This window comes from Ipomoea nil, unplaced genomic scaffold (assembly GCF_001879475.1).
Source record: "Ipomoea nil cultivar Tokyo-kokei standard unplaced genomic scaffold, Asagao_1.1 scaffold2494, whole genome shotgun sequence".
In the NCBI taxonomy this organism is placed as follows: domain Eukaryota; kingdom Viridiplantae; phylum Streptophyta; class Magnoliopsida; order Solanales; family Convolvulaceae; genus Ipomoea; species Ipomoea nil.
Genome location: NW_017618922.1, coordinates 467,041 through 487,766, shown reverse-complemented (window position 1 = coordinate 487,766; position 20,726 = coordinate 467,041). Strand labels below are relative to the sequence as shown.

The window sequence follows — 20,726 nt, the reverse complement described above, 5'->3', positions numbered from 1 at the left end:
ACGTGATCACAATTAACTCCGTAATCCTTCAATTGTTGCTTGATCCACAAAATTTGCGCACAACAACTTCCTGCAGTAATATATTCGGCCTCGGCGGTACTAGTTGCGATGGAATTTTGCTTTTTGCTGAACCAAGAAACAAGCCTTCCCCCCAAGAACCGGCATGTCCCGGAAGTGTTTTTTCTGTCTATTTTGCAACCTGCAAAATCCGCATTTGAAAAACCAGTTAGAGTAAAATTTGTACCTTTTGGATACCACAATCCAACACTGATTGTGTCTTTCAGATATCGTATGATCTTCTTTGTTGCGGTGAGGTGGCTTTCTTTAGGATTTGCTTGGAATCTTGCACACATTCCCACAGCATAAGAAATGTCCAGCCTGCTTGCAGTAAGGTATAGAAGAGAACCAATCATTCCTCTATATTTTGTTTGATCGACATCCTTTCCATCTTCCCAAAAGAGGTAAGGTGAAAGTCTAGAGGGGGGGGGGGGGGGGGGGGGTGAATAGACTTTCAAACTTTTTCACACAGCACAACAATTGCTAAGGCACAGAGAAATCAAAACTCTTAACTAGATTGTTAGAGATTGGTACGCAGCGGAAATAAATAAAGATAAGTGTGTGTGAGATTGTGTCAAGTATATCTCGTGAGAAGCAAATAAAGAGCAGTAAGTAAAGAAAGCAGTAAAGAACACAAGACAATTATAGTGGTTCGGAGGTGGTGTAATCCTCTTACTCCACTTGCTCTTATCTCCAAGAGAAATTCACTATATCCACCACTTCTTGGTTCCAAGATACAATGAATTTCGTGATCTAGTGCTTTGATCACCAAGCCCGCACTAATCACGCCCAGTGACACCACACTACTGCTTCGGGTTTCACGTCGTCGCGCTACTTTCTCAGGATCTCACGACTCCGCGTTACTTTCCCCCCGTCTTCTACGCTCCGGTAGAAACGCTCTTCCGTGATCCAGTGCTTTGATCACAAAGCCCGCACTAATCACGCCCAGTGCCTCCGACACTGTTTCTTCGGATCTCACAGCTCCGTGTGACAATCCAGGATTTCACAGCTCCGTGCTACTTTCCTCCCTTCATACACCCCCGTAGGAATATCACTTGTTCAAAGACAAGGTTTCTTCTTGATTCCAACTTCTGAGACTCTGTAGATGATCTTCAATATGATGCAGCAAGTCTCTTGTTGATGAAGATGTAACACTCTTGAATGATTTCTCTTGCTAACTCTGTATCTCTGAGTGTTTTTCTCTCTTTGAATGTATCAAGTAAAGCACTTAATTTTTATGCTTTGTTTAGCTCTACTTGTAGAACTCTCTGAATATTTCTCTTTAAGCTCTCTGAGTTCTTTTTCTTTTTTCACTTGAAGATTTCTTTTGGTATGCTCTGTACCAATTGAAACTCTTGCTCTTTGAGTTCTTTGCTCTCTTATGCTCTATTTCGTATTTCTTGCTCTATCTTCAAGTCTTCATATCTTCATCCTTATATAGCTGGTAATGAGAATCTGCCCGTTGGATAGAGACGATCTCATTTTTGAATTCTTGTATCTTTTGTCAGAGATCTTATCTTATCTTCTAGCAAAGTGTCAGAAAAGATAATCTAGCCATTTGTAGAACTTCAACTTCGTGCAAATGAGTTCCCAAACATCATCTGATATTCCTCTGGTGTTCTCACGTTTCTTGAAAATATCTGGGTCTCAGTTTTATGTAGAACGGCTTCTCTGATCAGCTCTGTAGTGGTTTTTGGGATTTAAATGCTTCAAAATTATTCTTCAATTTAATCCCATACTAGTTAGACTAGTATTTTTCTTTCTGAGAGTTTCTTCATTGTATGTTTTCTTCATCTTCTTCGTCTGGGTGTTCTCAGACTTCAAACTGGCTTTGAACTTCCTCCCAATTTGAATTTTTCCTTTGTAATTGACACCCAATTGCAATTGACTTTGTAATTGGCACCCAACTTGAATTTCTCCTTTGTAATTGGCACCCAATTGACTTTGATTTGTAATTGGCACCCAAACTTCTCCTGGTGCTTCAATTGCTTCCAAATTTGAATTACTTTGACCTTAACTTCAAAATTGGCTCCCAGACTTCTCCTGGTTTTGAATTTCATCTCAATTCAATTTGTTTCCTAACGTCTTCTTTAAATCGGTCCCCAATTTGAAAACTTGATTTGATTCCCATGTGAAACCAACGTCTTCTTTAAATCGGTCCCCAATTTGAAAACTTGAACTGATTCCCATGTGAAACCAACGTCTTCTTTAAATCGGTCCCCAATTTGAAAACTTGAATTGATTCCCATGTGAAACTAGCTCCCAATTTCAATTGCTCTGAAATCGGCTCCCAAGCCAAACTAGCGCCCAACTCCATCAGGCTTAATTAATTTTGGCTTCTCAAATTTTACCTTGTAAAATTGTAAATGGTGAGATTTAAACTTGAGCCATTTCACATAATACATCAGGCATCTTCCAACTCTTCCATACGGTTTATTGGTTATATTTCTAATCTTCTTTGATGTACTCCTTTCTTCCATAGATGCTTGATCTTCAAGTCAAATTCATGCAAACTTCAAATCTTAATTTTCTTCCTCGAAAATTCTTCTGGGAATTCTTTCCGAGTAGTAGCGACGTGAAACTCATATCATTCATCTTCTTCTTCAATTTGTCATTTTCACCAGACGAATTCTTGATTTTAGGCTTTATATCTTCTTCTTCTATTTTCATGCATCTTCCTCTGTTTTTCTCTTTTGCAAATTAAATAATTTCCCGATCATGGTCTAAGACTCTACTAGACCTATACAAATAAAATTGGGGGTTCTACAAATACATATTTGGCATATCAAAACCATTACACTTTATTCCTAACACCGAGTATGTATTTGTAGAAACTTTATGAAGCTTTGTACTTCATGGACAAATCAAAATCCAGGGCGTAGGTATTTGGTCTGCTCCAATGAAAGGGTAAGTAAAAATTTGATTTTATTTACTTTTTTGGGCGTAATTTAATTCACATTTGTTCACAATTTAATCCACAATTGTTTTGGATTCACAAATAACATCAGGGGATTAAAAATTATTCATATTTCGAGTGGTTTGATCCTCCCATGTGTTCAAGATCAAAATGGGGGAAGGAAGACTCACCGTAGAAATAAATAAAATGGAAATGACATGTTTTCCCTCTATCTTTAACGTCAACTTGACAGCAACCCTAACGGAGAACCACAAGTGGTTATTTTAAAAAAGACGGAGGACTACTCGTGGTCGTTTTAAAGTCGGAGGACTAGAGCTGGTATATTGCTAATACTCGGAGGACCATTGGAGATATTAACTCTAAATATAAATTACTTGTGACTAATTAAGGCTTATAAATACAGAGTATATAAATATAAATATAAATATAGCCAATTGACAAAATTTGAACTTTATAATAGTTAACGAGTCAAATTCGATCATCAAATTTTAAACTCGATAAATTTTGTGTTCGAATTCAAACAATTACACTCCTTCCATAATAACAACTCCTAAAATCAATGATTAAATCAACAATAAATCTTTCCTTTTATTTTAGTAATGGGAAAGATTACAATAAAGTCTGATGTGGTAAATTCCATCGGGTATAAAAATGCGTATGTTGTTATGTTAAGGTAATGGAGAATAGTAGCTCGGGATTGAAGTCCGTAGGTCGGAGGTTTCTGAGCTCGTAAAAACTCTAGAGAGAGCCAAGGGGCCGGCATGTGTGCCATGCGCCCTCCATGCATTTGGTAGTCTCGTCGGCTAAGGAGAAACGTGCACGCGTAAAAGTATATCAGACTAGCCAATCGCTTGAATGTTAAGTATATGGCTCAGGTTCTCAGTCGAGCAAGTAGGTCAGAACCGAGCATAGAAAGATTAAGGCATATGGATGTTTATCATTCAGGTCGGGTCAGCCAGGCGCTACATCCAGGTCAGTTCAGGTCGGGAAATGACATTCGCCTCGAGGTGATCTGTATCCAACCAGGTCCTTGGTACAAAGGGGTAAGTAGTCCGTGATATATTTCTTATCAAGTAGCTCCCCAGTCCGTGTCTCGAGTTAAAGCAACGTCTTGAGGGGCTAGACTATAAAATCTGATCATAGTCTTAAAAATCGTGCAGTTACTTGGGCTGGGATTAGGTACAACGCCAGTCAATTGTGTACCGCGTGGATCGCCGCCCAAGCCGAATTGTCCGCCACCTGTTGTGTCGTGGACGATCGCATTGGGATTTGATTTGTAATTTCAAATTTTCCCGCCTTCTCAGTCTATAAATAGGGCGTTGTGGCGAGGCATAACTACGCTTTCTCGCATAAACTTCTCAGAGACTCCCGAGCTTGAACGCCTTTTACAAACTCCTCAAGTCGGAAGTCCTCAATCAACATTCTTAGTAAGGATTCGATCTCCCTCTTTTAGTTTATTCTACTTAAATTTTTTAGATTTTGTACCTTCCTAGTATTTAGGTGCTATTAACCTTCTTGGCTAATTCTCGATTACTAAAAGCTCTCCCCCCGTTTTCCTTCTTAGAGGAAGGGGTACAATGACTGACTTGGATAGCCAGAACATCTCAGTCAGAGATTACAACACCATGTTCGAAGTAAGCTCGTTCTCGGTGTCGTCATAGTAAGCTCGTTCTCGGTGAAACACGAGGTTGAATGATAGTCATTGATCTCGTCAAAATCAATTGTCCAGATTGAACACAGATTAAAAAAATACGATGGCAATTTGGTAAGTTTGCGTATTGTTCAAACTTAACGTGTGTATTTTTTGTGCTTAAGGTGCGTCGTGTTAATACTTAAGGTGCGTCTATGGTTGCAAAACTCGACCGCCTCAGCGCCTAGGCTCTAGGCGGCACCAAGCGTTGCCGGTTTTGGGTGTAGGCGGCCATTCATTGGCCGGTCGCCTATGTGACAAACCAAAATTTAGTTTTATAAATTCGGTTTTAAGAAAATCCGAAATAGCCACTTTCACTCCGTAAAAATTTTTGCGATGAAATCGGTGTTGAATAAATTATTTCGAGCCACTTTTAAGTAAATTCAACACCAAGGCTTATTTTAAATCTAAAATCCTAGATTTTCGCGTACATTGCGTTCCAAGTTTGTGATTCAAAAGTCAATCTGAGTGAAATCGGAAAGGAACCTGTGAAACCTGAACCAAGTGTTTTAATCAGAACTATCTTTTGGAAAATCTATTTTTGACCCCAAGTTATTCAAAAATCATCCTTTTAGACTATGGTTCATGGTGCAAGGTGAACCCTACAATTTTATTTTACATTTTTACCCTAAAACCCTAAGTATAAGGGATAGCATTTTTCCCTTGTTGCACTATTCATTCAAAAGAAATCAGCAGCTCTCATCTTTTATCTTTCTCTCGTGTCTTTCTCCAACATCTTCATCTTTTTCATTTTTTTGGAGCTTCTTCTTCTTCCCAAGCTTAGGTTTCAAGACTAGGTAAGATATCTTCTCCCATTTCCTTTGGTTAGCTTATTTCTAAGATGAGATTATCTAAGCTAGATGTGTTTGTTTGTGTTGGTTATTGCTTGAGAAATGGAGATGGTAAAGAAGAAGACCTAGCTTGAGGTTGGAGATTGAAGGATTCTTGAGGTTGAAGCTTGAGGTATAACCCATTGATTCCCAAATCTAATATTTTGCCCTAAGTTATGTGTTTTAGTTGTTCAAGTGTGTATATATATGTATTTTGGGGGTTTAGAATGATGAAATGTAAGTTATGTTGTAACACCCCTGATTTCCAGGCCATTTTAATCTTAAACATGCAGATAATCTAACCATATTATAAGCATACACAGCGGAAGTCTTAATTATATAAAAACTGGAAAACTAAGAGTGTTATGCCATGTCCACGCTAAGGTGAACGCACAGGCGAAAACAACATCCACATCATCAGTCTAAAGGGACAAGGTCAAACCATACACAAGTCTAAAATCCAATATAGAAGGCACACAGGCCCAAAACAAACTACAAAGCCTGAGGGATCTATACTATCCATTACTAGATCGCGCTCGCCATTACACGGAACCTGAAAAGCACATAGATAAATGGGACGACGCCCGGTCAGCGAATAATGCTGGTAACCCACCAATACATGTCAATAGCATATATAGATAGATAGTTCATTTGCAAAATCATTTCGAAACGTAATACTGTATATATAAGTTTCAAAGCCAAGGATAAAAGTCTACCACAAGACTCTATACCACTCTCAATAAGAATAAGGGAACACATCCCAAGACAACAAGAAGTAAACAACGACAACACAAGAAAGACTCAAGGTGTATTCTACCATCACTCAGCAGAATATCACCCGACATGCACAACACAAGAGGATAAGAGACACACATTGGCAACACATGCCTTTGCGACATCGCTCGTCACGAATAGAGAATTACACAACGGCAACACTTGCCTTCGTGACATCACGCATCATGAATTGATATGCCTTCCTTATGCCCGGTTCCAACCTTATGGCTACCCCCAACCTTATAGCTAGTTCCAACCTTTACCTCCAAGACCCCTGTACTTCTGAGTCCAACCTTTTCCCTCCTGGGACCGTCGTCCCCCACCAACGACCACCAACAATTCCACCGATTCATAGTACACGAGGGTACCGATCACACACTTTGGCAACACATGCCTCCCAAGAAAACGTGAACCCATCACTCAGGTCACAAACTCCATAATCGCGTCATGGCCACCACGAGGACCACTGTCGTACCTTGGTAACTAATGTCCCATACCATTAATCGTGCAATCCAGGTACAGCCACACACACAACACCATCATAGGAATCAATCAACGGATCACAACGAAGATATGGAACCATACTCAACAAGAGAAGGATCACAATCCGACAACAACGATGGTTAACACAAGTCATCATCCATATTAGAAAAGAACAAACCACACACGCTAGCATTTAAACACCAAACTAGCATTCTTATCAAACGGGTAAACCAAACATAGTTCCGAAGAACACACAAGACTCATCATGGTTCAACGAATCACAAGGTTGAACACTTAGCACGATTCAAGACACCAAAACCTACATGGAATCCTACCATATAGTTCTATACATACGAAACATCAAGAAGACACTCAAATAGTTCCACAAAGAACATCAGGAAGTCAAAACACCAAATACCGAGTCAAAAGAATCACGGGGAACAAATCCCCGCACAAGCCAACATTGTAACCCGCGGGTGGGGCCACGGGTAGACCCTCACCCGTGGTTCCCACCGCGGGAACACACTCCCACACACCAACGTACCCCGCGGGTGGGGCGGCGGGTGGACCCCTACCCGCCGTTCCGCCCGCGGGTATAACCTCTGTACCAAAAAGTCCCTTCGGGGATTTTCAACACCAAGCTCAAATTCAAGTCCAAAACATGCCAAATCTCACCAAATAAAACAAATGATTTGAATCAAAGGAATAGCCAAACAATGGCACACATGAACCCTAGTAACAAGCTCTAGATATGCATTTTCACAAGACAATGCATCAACACTCACATTTCATAGCAAAATCACATATAGAATCCAATAAATCATCATATAGGTAAGCAAAATAGATTTTGTAGAGCATGAGTTACCTCTTGAAGACAAAACCTTCACTTAACACTTCTCAAAGCCCCTAACAAGGTTCACCTTCCACACCCACTTCAAGAACACACCAAAAGATCATAAAGATTTCATCTTTAGGAAAATATACCTTATAAAACACTAAAAACACAAAAGGGACATAGATAGATCTTACCCTCCTAGATGCTCAAGAGTAGGAAAGGTGGAATCTTGGAGACAAACTTTGAAGATCTTGGAAAGCCTAAACTTAGCTTGGAGAGAAAGCTAGCTAGGTTTTTAGAGAGAAGGAAGAACTTTTGATTTCAAAGTGTTAGGAGAGAAATGAAAGATGTCTTCTAGGTTAGCTTGGAATACAATCATAAGGGAAATGTCTTCTTTACCCTTACTAAGATGAAAAAGTCTAAGGGAATAAGGGAACTATTCACAAAGCTTTAGGTACAACATCTTGACTTGGGTTGACTAGTCAATTACTAGTCCCCGACTATTAAATTTTCAGGAATTTAAAGAATTAAATTACCAATTGGATTAGGATTAATTACTTAATTAATCCCTAAATAGAATCCGGATTTACGGGGTGTCACATATGTGTTGTTGATATGCTGTGTGATTTTGTGGAATTTGAGTATCGGATCTGTGTTGTTAAGACAAGGGAAGCAGAGAATAGCAGAAGCCCATTTCTGGGAGTTCACGGACCATAAGGACGGATTTAGGCAAGATCCATCACCATGGTCCGCTGGGAGTTCACGGACCATAAGGACGGATCTAGACAAGATCCATCACTATGGTTTGTGGTAGGCTACTGGTTTGAGTATTGGTGTGTTGAAGGTTATGTTTGGGACTGATTCCTATGGATGACAATTTTTGTGTTAGCTTCAATTTGATGTGTTAAGCTTTGAGAAAATTGTTTAAGGTGAAATTTAAACCCATAACCCCTTGTTTAATAATCCAAGCCTCTTCCACTTGAGCAACTTCACCCTTTAAGAAATTATCTTGGTTTATTTAATATATTACTTAAGCTTGAAGGTTTATTTATATTTAAAAGTATTTTTATAGAAAATCATAAATATGTTTGAGAAGGGTTTAAACTACCAAAAGCTATGATTTGACAAGAAAGCTCTATTTCAAGAATTATATATATGAGCATATATGTTTTGGGGAAATATTATACTTGATTTTGAGAATATATACTTATATAATTATGTATGTGGTGTATATTTGATTATAAAGATATTTGAAGCTTATTCTATTATTTCCCTAGAATTTCTTAACTATTAACATCGTATACTGTGTATCCCTAGAAAGGTTTAATCTAAGAGCTTTTGATCTATAAAGTGTATAACCCCATGGTCCGTGTGTTGCTCCCTGTGCAGTGGCCGGACCCCTGTGGCTCAGCTACGTGTCGTTTCGGACCAAGTGTTACGGGCCCTTGTGGCTCAGTACCTCGGGGCCGTCTTGACACACGTTTGGGCTTTCATTTCGTTGAATTTGGATTAGAAATGAGCATGTTATGATGGAATTTGTGATGAAATTGCTTCACTGTAGTATAATTTGAGCTCACTGCCTTTGGGAATTGTTGTGTGTTGTCTTCCTGATGCTATTTGTGTATTGAATAGAGAAGCATGAACACTTTGTGAGTAAGAATTATTAGAAAAACATGACTAGAATGTGTTGTATGTTCAATGGGATTTGAAGCTTATTTTGATAGTAGAAATGTACAGAGCATGTCTTTTTGCAACCTAGCATGATTGTTTGTTCTTGAGAGTTCAATGTGATATATATATATATATATATATATATATATATATATATATATATATATATATATATATGTTTGAAGCATGTTGTACAGTAAATTTGCATTCCAAGTATAACATGTTTTAAAAGTGCATAAGTGGCCAACGTGAGCCTAAGTATTACTTTAAAAAATTCATAAGCATGTGGTATATCATTACCTTGTTGCATTGAGAAGTTGTTGAGATGTGGCATGCATAAGTTTAGTGCATGATATATATATATATATATATATATATATATATATATATATATATATATATATATATATATATATATATATATATATATATATATATATATATATATATATATTATCTATATCAGTGAGGTTTTGGAGGATCCCGTTTGGACTATGTCCTCTCGGATGAAAGATATGGACATTGCAGTCCCAGTATATGTAACGCGGTGTATTCCCACGTTACGAGGTTGGAAACTACATACCAGGCTTTGAATCCTGGTTAGGGGGTATGCACGCTGATAGTTCGATACCTAATTCCACAGAGTTTGAGCATAGAACCAAGAGAGTGGTTCGGTGGACGAGATGAGTATTAGGCCGGCTAGACGTCGTGCCCGGATAGGTTCGTTCACAATACGATGAAGTTCCTACCTCGTCTATTTGTAGAAAGCGAGTCATTGCGACTCTAAGAAAAGAAAGAAAGAAAGAGAGTCATTGCAACTCTAAGAAAAGAAAGCAAGCGAGTCCTTGTGGCTCTAAGAGACCTCCACAAAAAAGTATTATATTTTTACAAATGAGTGTATGAGTATACTTATAGTATTGAACGAGATTGCATAATGAGAATATTGCACGAGATTGCATAATGAGAATGTGTGCATAAGGTTACATGTGAGTATAGTATTGCACTAGATTGCATAGGAGGATGATTAACCGAGATTGTATATTGAGCATGATTGCTTTATTTGCATTTTGATGTCTTATATATCTAGTTTGCATGATGAGAACTTGATTTTTGTTTTAAGTTGTTTATTATTTAAGTTGTCTATCCGCTGCTTAGTTTATCTTGATTTTTTTTTTAGAACTGTAATTAAGTTTAAGAAAAGTGGGGTGTTACAGCCTAGGCGGCCAAAATCGTCTGAGTTGGCCAACTCGGCTGAGTCGTCCGATTTTGACCGATTTCGTCTTATTTTGATCGATTTCGTATGATTTTGACCGATTTTGTCTTTCATTAATTATTGATTTTAATATTATTATGATGTTATGACTTATATATTATCATTATTTCATTTATTTGGTTGTGGTATTTGATTGAATGTTGAAAACAACCTAATTAAAATTGTCAAACGGCAAGTCTACCACTATTTATTTTATTTTTTTTTGACGCTCGCCTAGCGCCGCCTAGATTCCGCCTAGGCGCTAGGCACTGTCTGGGCGCCCGACTAGCGCCTAGCGCCTACTGCAACCTTGGGTGCGTCAGTTATACACTTGAGAACTTAAGGTGCGATTTTTGTTGAAACTTAAGGTGTGTCATTCTAAAACTTAAGGTGAGTCGTTTCAAAGCTTAATGTGCATCCTTTTAACACTTAAGGTGCGTCATTTTAACATTTTGGTGCGTCAGTTATACACTTAAGGTCCATAAGTTCTACACTTAAGGTGCGTCATTTTAACACTTAAGATGCGTGATTTTACTACTTAAGATGCATCTTTGTAACACTTAAGGTGCGCCATTTTAAAAACTGAAGGTGCGCGATTTTAAGACTTAAGGTGCGCCATTTTAATACTTAAGGTACGTCATTCTAAAACTTAGGATGTGTCTTTGTAACACTTAAGGTGCGTCACTTTATACTTTGCTTTTTCCTTTTAGGACGCGTTTTTTTTTTTTCATTGATTTGAGCCGCTGATCTAAATTTGATCAACGGCTCCGATTTCACCCCATCTTTCACCTGGGAGCTCCTTTGCACCTGATCTCTTCCATATATATATATATATATATATATATATATATATATGAGTTGAGTTCACATGAGGACACTAATATATAGAAGACTGTGAGGACAAATCATACCCATTCAATCTAATAGATTAATGGCTGAGATCTTGTCCATATAATGGTGTGATTCACGCCTAAAATCATTAAAAGAGGGCAAAGAAGACATTTATTGATTTACGAGCATGTATAATTATAGAAGGATTGCAATTAACATAATTAATTAACTAGGCACACGACAAATGAGTATCATGCACACAATTTAATAAACAATGGCACAATAGGCGTACATTTAAACATCAGATTTCGAACCTAGACTCTATTAATTAATAAACCTATGCACACGACTACATTATACGACGAGAGTGAGAGACTTCCATACAAATCAATGGACACAACCGCAGCTTGTGTTACACACTAGGGCACACGACAACTTAGTATCATGCACATAATTTAATAAACAATGGCACACTATGCGTTCATTTAAACATCAGATTACGAACTCAGGCTCTATTAATTACTAAAGCTATGCACACAACATACAAACTATGGCACACGACCACATTAGGCCATGCACATGACATATAGACTAATGACACACACGCAAAATATCAGGGTCCGAGAAAAAAGGGGTGCAACATTAAATATAATTGAGCAATTACCAAAATACCCCCCACAATACTAACACCACACACGCTACTGACTAAAAAATGCCTAGATAAATAAATAAATCACATTAATATAAACCATCCATTAATACAATCCAATGCACCATATTTGTTCTCATAGTCCTCTATAATATAGTTATCACATTCTCGTGTATTATTCGTGAGATAGATCGGATCGATTCGAATCAATATGAAAGTTAATGTTTATACTGAAAATATAATACTAATCAAGAATAAAGTATATGTTACTTATAAGGAAAAAACGTAATACTTTTGAGAAAAAATGTAATATTTTTACATTTTACTTGTACTATTGTTGACCTCTATGAAGTTGATACTTGTATTTTTAATACATTTTTACTTGCACTTCAAAATTTGAGTTATTTACAAAAATGTCGCTACATTTTTTTTTTTAAATGCTTATGATTCATTAGATCTTTCAAGATGAGAACATCTCCATCTTAAAATTGTATACATGTCCACACTCTCCATGTTAAGAAATCAAAGGTTAAGATTATACCATTACTAAAATTTCAAGTTTTCAAACTTGTAATAATTATAAAATGAACTTCACTCTTAAAAATTTTTAATAATTATAAAATTGACCCTATATCTTTTTTTACTAAAACTATCAACCATTCATAAACCTGATGAATAGCTCAGATCAATCCTCAGTTTATACCAGAAGACCTTGTTCTCATTTGATTATGCTCATATATATATATATATATATATATATATATATATATATATATATATATATATATATATATATGGAAGGGATCCGGTGCGGAGAGGGTTTTCCGTGCGGTTGTGCGGGTGGACTCACATTAAGCATTACACTGGCGCACTTTAAATACACAAGAGACGCACATTAAACACAAACAAAATACATTCACATTAAGTACAAAAACACACGCACCTTAAGTTTTAACAACAACTCACATTAAGTACACACTCACGTACATTAAGTACAAAACTCACGCACCTTAAGCACAAGACTCACACACTTTAAAATTTCAACAACAACTCACATTAAGTACACACTCACGCACATTAAGCACACAACTCACGCACCTTAGGCACAAGACTCACGCACCTTAAGTACAAAACTAACGCACATTAAGCATTACACACTCACGCACATTAAGCATAAACCTTACGCACATTAAGTACAAAAGGCACGCACATTAATCACCCGCACAACCGCACCAAAAGCATTCACTCGCACGGGAACTTAAACCTATATATATATATATATATATATATATATATATATATATATATATATATATATATATATATATATATATATGACTCTGTTTGGCAACGCTAAGCTAGGAGCTTATAGCTTATTTTAAGCTACTAATAAGTTATAAGCTCTGTTTGGTAATGTTCCCAAAATAAGCTTCTAGCTTAAAATAAGAGCTTATTTTAGAACGCTATTTTAGATAGCGTTTCAAAATAAGCTACTAGCTTCCTAATTTTTTTCCCATCTTTACCCTTATTATTTTAAAGTAATAACATATTTTAACCTTATGAATTAAAACCCTTTCTCTTCCCCTATCCCAACTTTCACGTCAATCCCTTCATCTTTAGCTTATTATTATTATTATTATTATTATTATTATTATTATTATTATTAATGTTATTTTTAAATTAGCAATATGGCTTCAACCAATGACAATATTGCTACTTCATTATGGGATGCTAGATCATGATCATGCTAATAGTTTTATTTTAAAAAATGTTTACTTTTTTTTGGAAGACGAACTGTTAAATTTTAATATGTAAACAAACTAATTTAAATTTTATGAAGATGTCCTTTTCAATCTTTTTACATTTATCAGCTTATCACAAAGCTAATTTTACCAAACACTTTCAATCATAACAGCTAGCTTAACAGCTCTTCAATTTTCAGCTCCGAACTTATAGCTTTTCAGCTAGGTTTGCCAAACAGAGCCTATATATATATATAAAAAGAAATTGTAATTTAACCATATCATGACAATTTACCCATTCCCGCACGCGCCACCACAAACGCCCTTCCAACGGCACTAAACCGAAAATCTGCGCCAAAAATATCTTGTCTTCCCCTGTAAACTCTCCATACCTTCAGGGGCCATTTCTCTCCACATCCATGGCGATTTCATTACCAGTGACCTTCAGCTTCAATACCATAACACACCGAAAACCGCAATCTTTATCAGAATCAACAACAAGAGCTCCGTTTTTCTTCAAACCTTCGCTTGAAATTCTCTCGAAATCTCACATTTGCTTCGCGTTGCCTCCCTCTAACAGCGGAGACAGCTCGGGATTTGAGCAGCGAGCGGAAGTACGGTGGCTCCGGGAAGAGCAGCGGTGGCTCAGGGAGGAGCAGCGGTGGCTCCGTGAAGAGCGGCGGTGGAACGCTGAACGTGAAGCTCTTCTAAGAGAAATTCAGGCCCTGCAGCTTCAAATTCAGGAGCTCAAAAGTCGGAGCCCATTGCAGGAAGCGTCCGTCTCAGAGACTTTTGCTAATATAGTGAAGTTATTGCAGGTGAGGGATTAGCTGTTGTGTCCCACAATTTGTGCTAAATGTTTGCTTAATTAGTTAAATTATCCTCAGTATAAGTTCCTTTTTCAATTAGTCTCCACCATCTGAATGTCGATTATTTTTTACTAATTAGTAGAATATGAAGATACTGTTTTTTTTTTTTTTTTTTTTTTGGAAAAAAATTGTATGCCTTTGACAATTATTGATTGAAATCCACATAACTTGTGAATTCTTTCAGTGGGGAGTACTCCTAATGATGAATCTTTTTGTTTGGTCTAGGTATTGAAGGAGGGTGACTTGGTTAACAATGTAAATAGAATTGCAGAGAGTGGATCAATCGCAGTGCCACTGGTCATGGAGGCTACAAAAGAGGAAGAGGAGGTGGTTATCAAGGAAATTGTTAAAGAAGTAGAGAGAGAAGCCGGGGAAGTGAAGAAAAGGAAAACTTTAAGAAAGGGATCTGAAGGAGATGATGTTCGGTTTATGCAGGTCTACTAACTAATGAACTTTGTCTTCTGTCAATTAACATTTTATTGTTAATCATTTTGTGACTTTCTCCAGTACAAGTAATCTCTTTGTAGCGTTTTATACTATTACTATAACTTATGTTTATATGTTATGTTATGCCTATGCAATCATGTGATGAGAGAATATGTTGTGTAGTAATGATCACAGCTGAGATTCAAGACATGAGAAAACTGCTCTTTAGCCACTGTATATATTATATTTTGCTGATTGATGTGCACTTGTCCTATTATTTTATTTTCGTGAACACTGAAGATACTAGTTTGTAAGTCATTATATAAGAACCACATCTTATCGGATCCTTAAGTATGACACAATCTTTTGGTTTGTACTTCCAAAGCATTATCTAATTGTTGATTGTGAACTTTCTGATGTCACAAAATGCTATTTTGCATTTGCTTTGTAATTAAAATTAAGAAATGTCATTAACATTGTTCTTGCATTGTCATTTTTATTACGTTGTGTGTTTCTAACCACTTAATCTTTGTAATGACTGTTAATCCTTAATTATACTATTGTTGAATTTTTATAGGAGGCACTGCTAAAGCTGGGCTTTTATTGTGGTGAGGAAGACATGGAATATTCCAGTTTTTCTTCAGGGACAGAGCGTGCTGTAAAAACTTGGCAGGTGAGATCTGAGCTTTCATATATAAGTATGAAATTTCAAGGAAGGTTGAAAGTAAGAATTAATGTGAATTTCTATTTAAATGGAAGCTAACTGTAATGTTAATTTATATTTCCACTTTTCTGCTGCTTCAGGCCTCATTTGGAGCCACAGAAGATGGCATTATGAGTTCAGAACTTCTTGAGAGATTATACATGGAACAAACATTTGAGAAATCTGACTTGAGATTGAATAAGAATCCGGAGCAACATGATGTGAATTCTCCAGAGGTGTGTGAAAACAGAAACTATGCATTTCTGAAAACTTTCAGTATGTCGGGCAGGTTTCTAAGTCTCAAACTCCAAATCTAAACAACAAGTTATAAAATGACTCCACTAAGTACTAGATAGCAACCTTCTTTGTTCAAGAATAAATAGTCCTCTGAGGTTTTTTTCACTGTTCACATGCCTCTCTAGGGTACTATATAATGATGAAAAAAGTTCACTTCAAGAATACAAGTGTAACCACATAGCACATAGTTTGAAGAGAAGAATTATGCATAATATCTTATAGAAAATGTCATCCCAAGAGTTGTCAAACATGTTGCAACATAAATCCATTAACAGAAACCAAAGGAGTGATGTTGCAATATTGATTCCTCCCAAGAGTTGTACCAAACATGTGGCAACATAAATCCATTTACAGAATTCAAAGCGGTGATGTTGGCTTTTTGGGTTATGGTTATTTATTGTATCCTTTTATTATCAGGCACGGGCAAATGGAGCACCAGTTGCTTCTATAATGGAAATATCAGAATTTGAGCAGAAAGTTGTTAAAGAAGGTGACACAGAAACTGATATTACCCAGCATCGGGTGTTTCTACTTGGAGAGAACCGGTGGGAAGAACCGTCGAGGCTTAAGGGAAACATGCAACCAGCTGCAACCAAGAGTTCAAGTGGCAAGGCAACAACAAAGTGTCTCTCTTGCCGTGGAGAGGGCCGCTTATTATGCATGGGTACTTTTCTATTGTCTTGTATTTTTCTCCCACTCTCTTTTTATGTTAATTTTGTTGGAATATTAAGTTGTTTTCTAAAACCACACTTAAAATTCTGCTCCCAGTAATATAAAACCACCAAATGTGACAAGTCTTGATTTTTGTAAATGTGGAATTAATATTTATAAACTTTAGAAGGATCCTTTTATTTATTACATTTATGTGTATGGGTAAATGTGGAGGGTCGGAGGGAGGGAGATGTTTTCTTTGATAGAAAACTGCTCTTCTTTAGAATACACAATACACAATAAAGGATAAGGATCACAATATTATAATTTTCAATGTATTAGAAATATGGAACAAAAAGTTGCATGTGCACTGCTTGTTGTAAGCATTGCCTGTTCAGTTAAAACTGTTTGGGCTTCTTTCACCAATCTTTGGAATATCAAATAAATGCTCTTTGAAAAGAATCTGGTCACCAGGATTAAAGTGTTGCATCTGCCATTTTTTGGACATGACCTTTTGCACTGAGAATGATAGAGGTAGTTAAGATGGCTCTGATCATTATCAACTACAAATATACTGGCACTTTGCGATATCGAAATTTTAAAAGAAAAAATTGCACTTTTGGTCCTTCAGTTATACCCGTGGTACAAATTTAGTTCCTGAGTTATATGCGTGATCATCAACCCTTGGTACAAATTTAGTCCCGTGGTGCAAAGTGGCGATTTTAGTCACTCGAGGACTATGTTTGCCACCAATATAAGAGTTAATAATGTGGCTTATTTGGTCATTCAGGGACTAAAATCGTCATTTTGCACATAACTTAGGGATTAAAAATGATCATGCATATAACTTAGGGACTAAGTGTGTACCACGGGTATAATTGGAGGACCAAAAATACAATTTTCCCATTTTAAAAAAGGTTCTTAGCACTATAATTATGTGATGAAACACAAGTGAGATGCGTTCTACATTGTACTTAGTGCACTGCTCTGCTGGAGTGGAATGACAATGTTAACTTTTGTCATTGTTTTTCTTTGACTTCACATAATTTTGTTTCATTTAAATAAATAATTCCAAACTGCAAGGGACATCAAGACATGGATCTCTACATTGTTAATGTGTATAAAAACATATTCTCCTTTTGCAGAATGTGACGGAAGTGGTGAGCCAAATATTGAACCACAGGTACAGATCAATATTCATCATTTTATGCCAGTTTAGTTTTTAGAACTTGTATTAAGAATACTAATCTGGAGTTTATTATGTCACTCAGTTTTTGGAATGGGTAGATGAAGACACAAAGTGTCCATACTGCGAAGGTCTTGGATTTGTAACTTGCGATGTATGTGAAGGTAAAAAGGTAGTTGAGACATGATACATGTATTGTTTTTTCCCTTTTATTTTCTAATTTTTTAAAATCCTTCTATCCCATTTTTCTTGTGTTGGTGTAGAGGAAGGGGAATTAGGTAGATAGACAGCTAAGAACATATGTATATGTAGTTCAATACAAAATTACATTTAATGTCACAAATAGTATTCATGTACACACAAAAAATAAAAGTGTAATTGATCCAAGAGATTGTATTTAAATGGTTGTTTTGGTTTTGATGAATTCATTAAAAAGAAGTAAAGAACATTACATAGCAGCATTAGATTTTTTCAGGTTGGAGATATTTAACATGAATTAGGGAAGACAAGAAACCATTTGCTCAATAGAACAATATATTAAAAAAATAACCAGACAAAAGGAACAAGATTCTGTATTTCTTAGCAATTCTGATTTCTACAACTGAACTACCTATTGTATTGTCATTTGATATAAACCTCTGTCTCTATGTTTTTTTTTTTTTGAAAGTAACCTCTGTCTCTATGTACTTGACCAAAATCTGAGTATTTCCTTTTGGACTGATGATTACTAAGAAATGGTTTTGTCAAGTCATAAATCAGTCGAACAAATGAAACTATAAATCAGTTGTTCCAAATGCACTCAACAATCCTAGTTCCACTTCCTACCTTAGCTGTGACTGTTAATGTCGAACCCTGAAAACATTATTGTTGAGTTTGTCTCATATAAGAAATTGGAGTAGAACAGATTGGGTTGGGCCCATGGTACAAGGGTAGATGCCTATAAATACATTGTTGTATGACTTGTATCTCTAGGTGTGGTATCACCATCACAATTAATAAAGGTATAGCTTCGCTCTCGTGGATGTAAAGCCACTTTGCCGAACCACATAAATCTTGTCTTCTTTACTTTCAATCATTGTTATTGTTTCTTGTTAATCTCAACAACTATACAATAAACCACGAGTAACCTGAAAGCGGATCACAAGAAAGGCCACTCTATTTTGAGATTGTCAGGTTAACAGAGGAAGCCCTGCTTGTGTAATGAGATGAAACTGGCTTTGCCAAGTCATGCAGTAAGTACTGCTTCTGTGCTTCAGATTCTCCAAGACTCCAACCTATTCTTTGCCTCCTAGAGCCGTTTGATGAAGTCAATTGATCCAGAGTATCTGTTCTCTTGAAACCTTGAGAATATTTTCACCGAAAATTTTGGTGAACAGTAGACGGTTTAGGAGATTGCAAACATGCTTAAATAACATGCAAGTATAAAGAAGCTAAGTTTATTCAAGATGAGACAATCTCGGCAAATTATCAGTGGATCGTGGACCGCGTGTACCGCGGTCAAAACGGCACCCAATACGCCGTTATTGTCAACGGAGCCGCATTTTTTAGTGTGTTAATTACCAACTGAAACTACAGTGTATCTAAACTGACACTGAAGTGTATCTAAACAGACTGCCTCACGTATTATTTTATATATTATCAAATGAAACTGCACTTAAATCAAAATGATACTGTAGTTGTGGTGAAATGAAACTGCAATGTATATAAAACGAAACTGAATAATATTTCACATATTTGAGTGTATATTGTGCAATGAAGCTGTAGTTATATCAAAATGATCATGTACTTGTGTTTTAATGAAACTACAGTGTATATAAAATAAAATTAAATAACATTTTCACATATTTGAGTGTATAAATATTGAATGAAACTGTAGTTATATCGAAATAAAACTGTAGTTGTGTTGAACTGAAACTGCAGTGTATACAAAATGAAACTGAATAACAGAGTTACTTTTTACGGAATGGCACGAAACGAGTGCCGTTTCTTTTCATTAAACAAAACGACATCGTTTTGAAGCTCGGTGCATAATCGATTATGCACCGTGGTGCAAGATATAATTTGCCGCAAATTATTGTGTGGACCACGGTCAAAAACGTCGTTGAATTTTATAAAGGTAGAATAATGCTGAGTTAGAATAATATATTTTATGTGTTAGAAAAATGTACTTTATATGTTAGAACAACGAAACTTTTAAGTTAGGATAATGTACTTTATGAGTTAGAATAATGTACATTATGTTTTAGAATAATGTACATTATGAATTATAAAAATATATATTGCAGTGAGTCGCGTGAAAAAATATTACTCAAAATGACGTCGTTTTTGGACTGTAGTCCACACAACTGTGTGAACCACCGTCCATGCAATCTCAATGTCCTCAACTGATACCCCACAGCCCACTCCCCACTCCCCCAAACATTATTGTGTAGACCATATTTTGTATACTGTAAACTAATGTACATTCAATATAAAAATAATGTACTTTTAGTATATTAAAAATGTATATCGCATTCAGGGAATGTACATTATTTGTGCACTGATCTGAGTGTACATTATATTATATAATGTACATTCAGTACACAAATAATATACATTTAGTATATTAAAAATGTAATTTTTGTTATAGTCCACACAGTACTGCGTGGACCAAATAATTTGCCCCTCTCCCCACTCCCAAACACACACTGATGTATTCAATATGTATACAATACGGGTGCGCTTCTTTCATATTATGAGTTAATACCCAAAATCGTCATCGACTATAGTGGTTTTTCTCAATTTCGTCCTAAACGACTTTGGTGACCTAATATCGTCCCAGACTTTTGTGTTTCGCTCAATTTAGTCCTTCATTTGTTATTCC

At 36.3% G+C, this 20,726-nt stretch overlaps 1 protein-coding gene across 1 annotated transcript; it reads left to right on the top strand.

Moving 5' to 3' along the window:
* Positions 1-14,026: 14,026 nt before the first annotated feature.
* On the top strand, positions 14,027-18,219 carry LOC109153479. Its single transcript, XM_019301348.1, has 7 exons — positions 14,027-14,549; positions 14,826-15,035; positions 15,604-15,699; positions 15,831-15,965; positions 16,444-16,690; positions 17,823-17,860; positions 17,949-18,219. Exons 1-7 carry the CDS (start codon positions 14,151-14,153, stop codon positions 18,048-18,050), a joined length of 1,227 nt encoding a protein of 408 aa, XP_019156893.1. The 5' UTR covers positions 14,027-14,150; the 3' UTR covers positions 18,051-18,219.
* The last annotated feature ends 2,507 nt before the right edge of the window (positions 18,220-20,726 follow it).

Coding starts and splice junctions, on each gene's coding strand:
- LOC109153479 (XM_019301348.1), top strand. CDS start 14,151: ATGGCGATTTCATTACCAGTGACCTTCAGCTTCAATACCATAACACAC. Junction 14,550..14,825: donor ATATAGTGAAGTTATTGCAG/GTGAGGGATTAG, acceptor TGTTTGGTCTAG/GTATTGAAGGAGGGTGACTT. Junction 15,966..16,443: donor ATGATGTGAATTCTCCAGAG/GTGTGTGAAAAC, acceptor TTTTATTATCAG/GCACGGGCAAATGGAGCACC.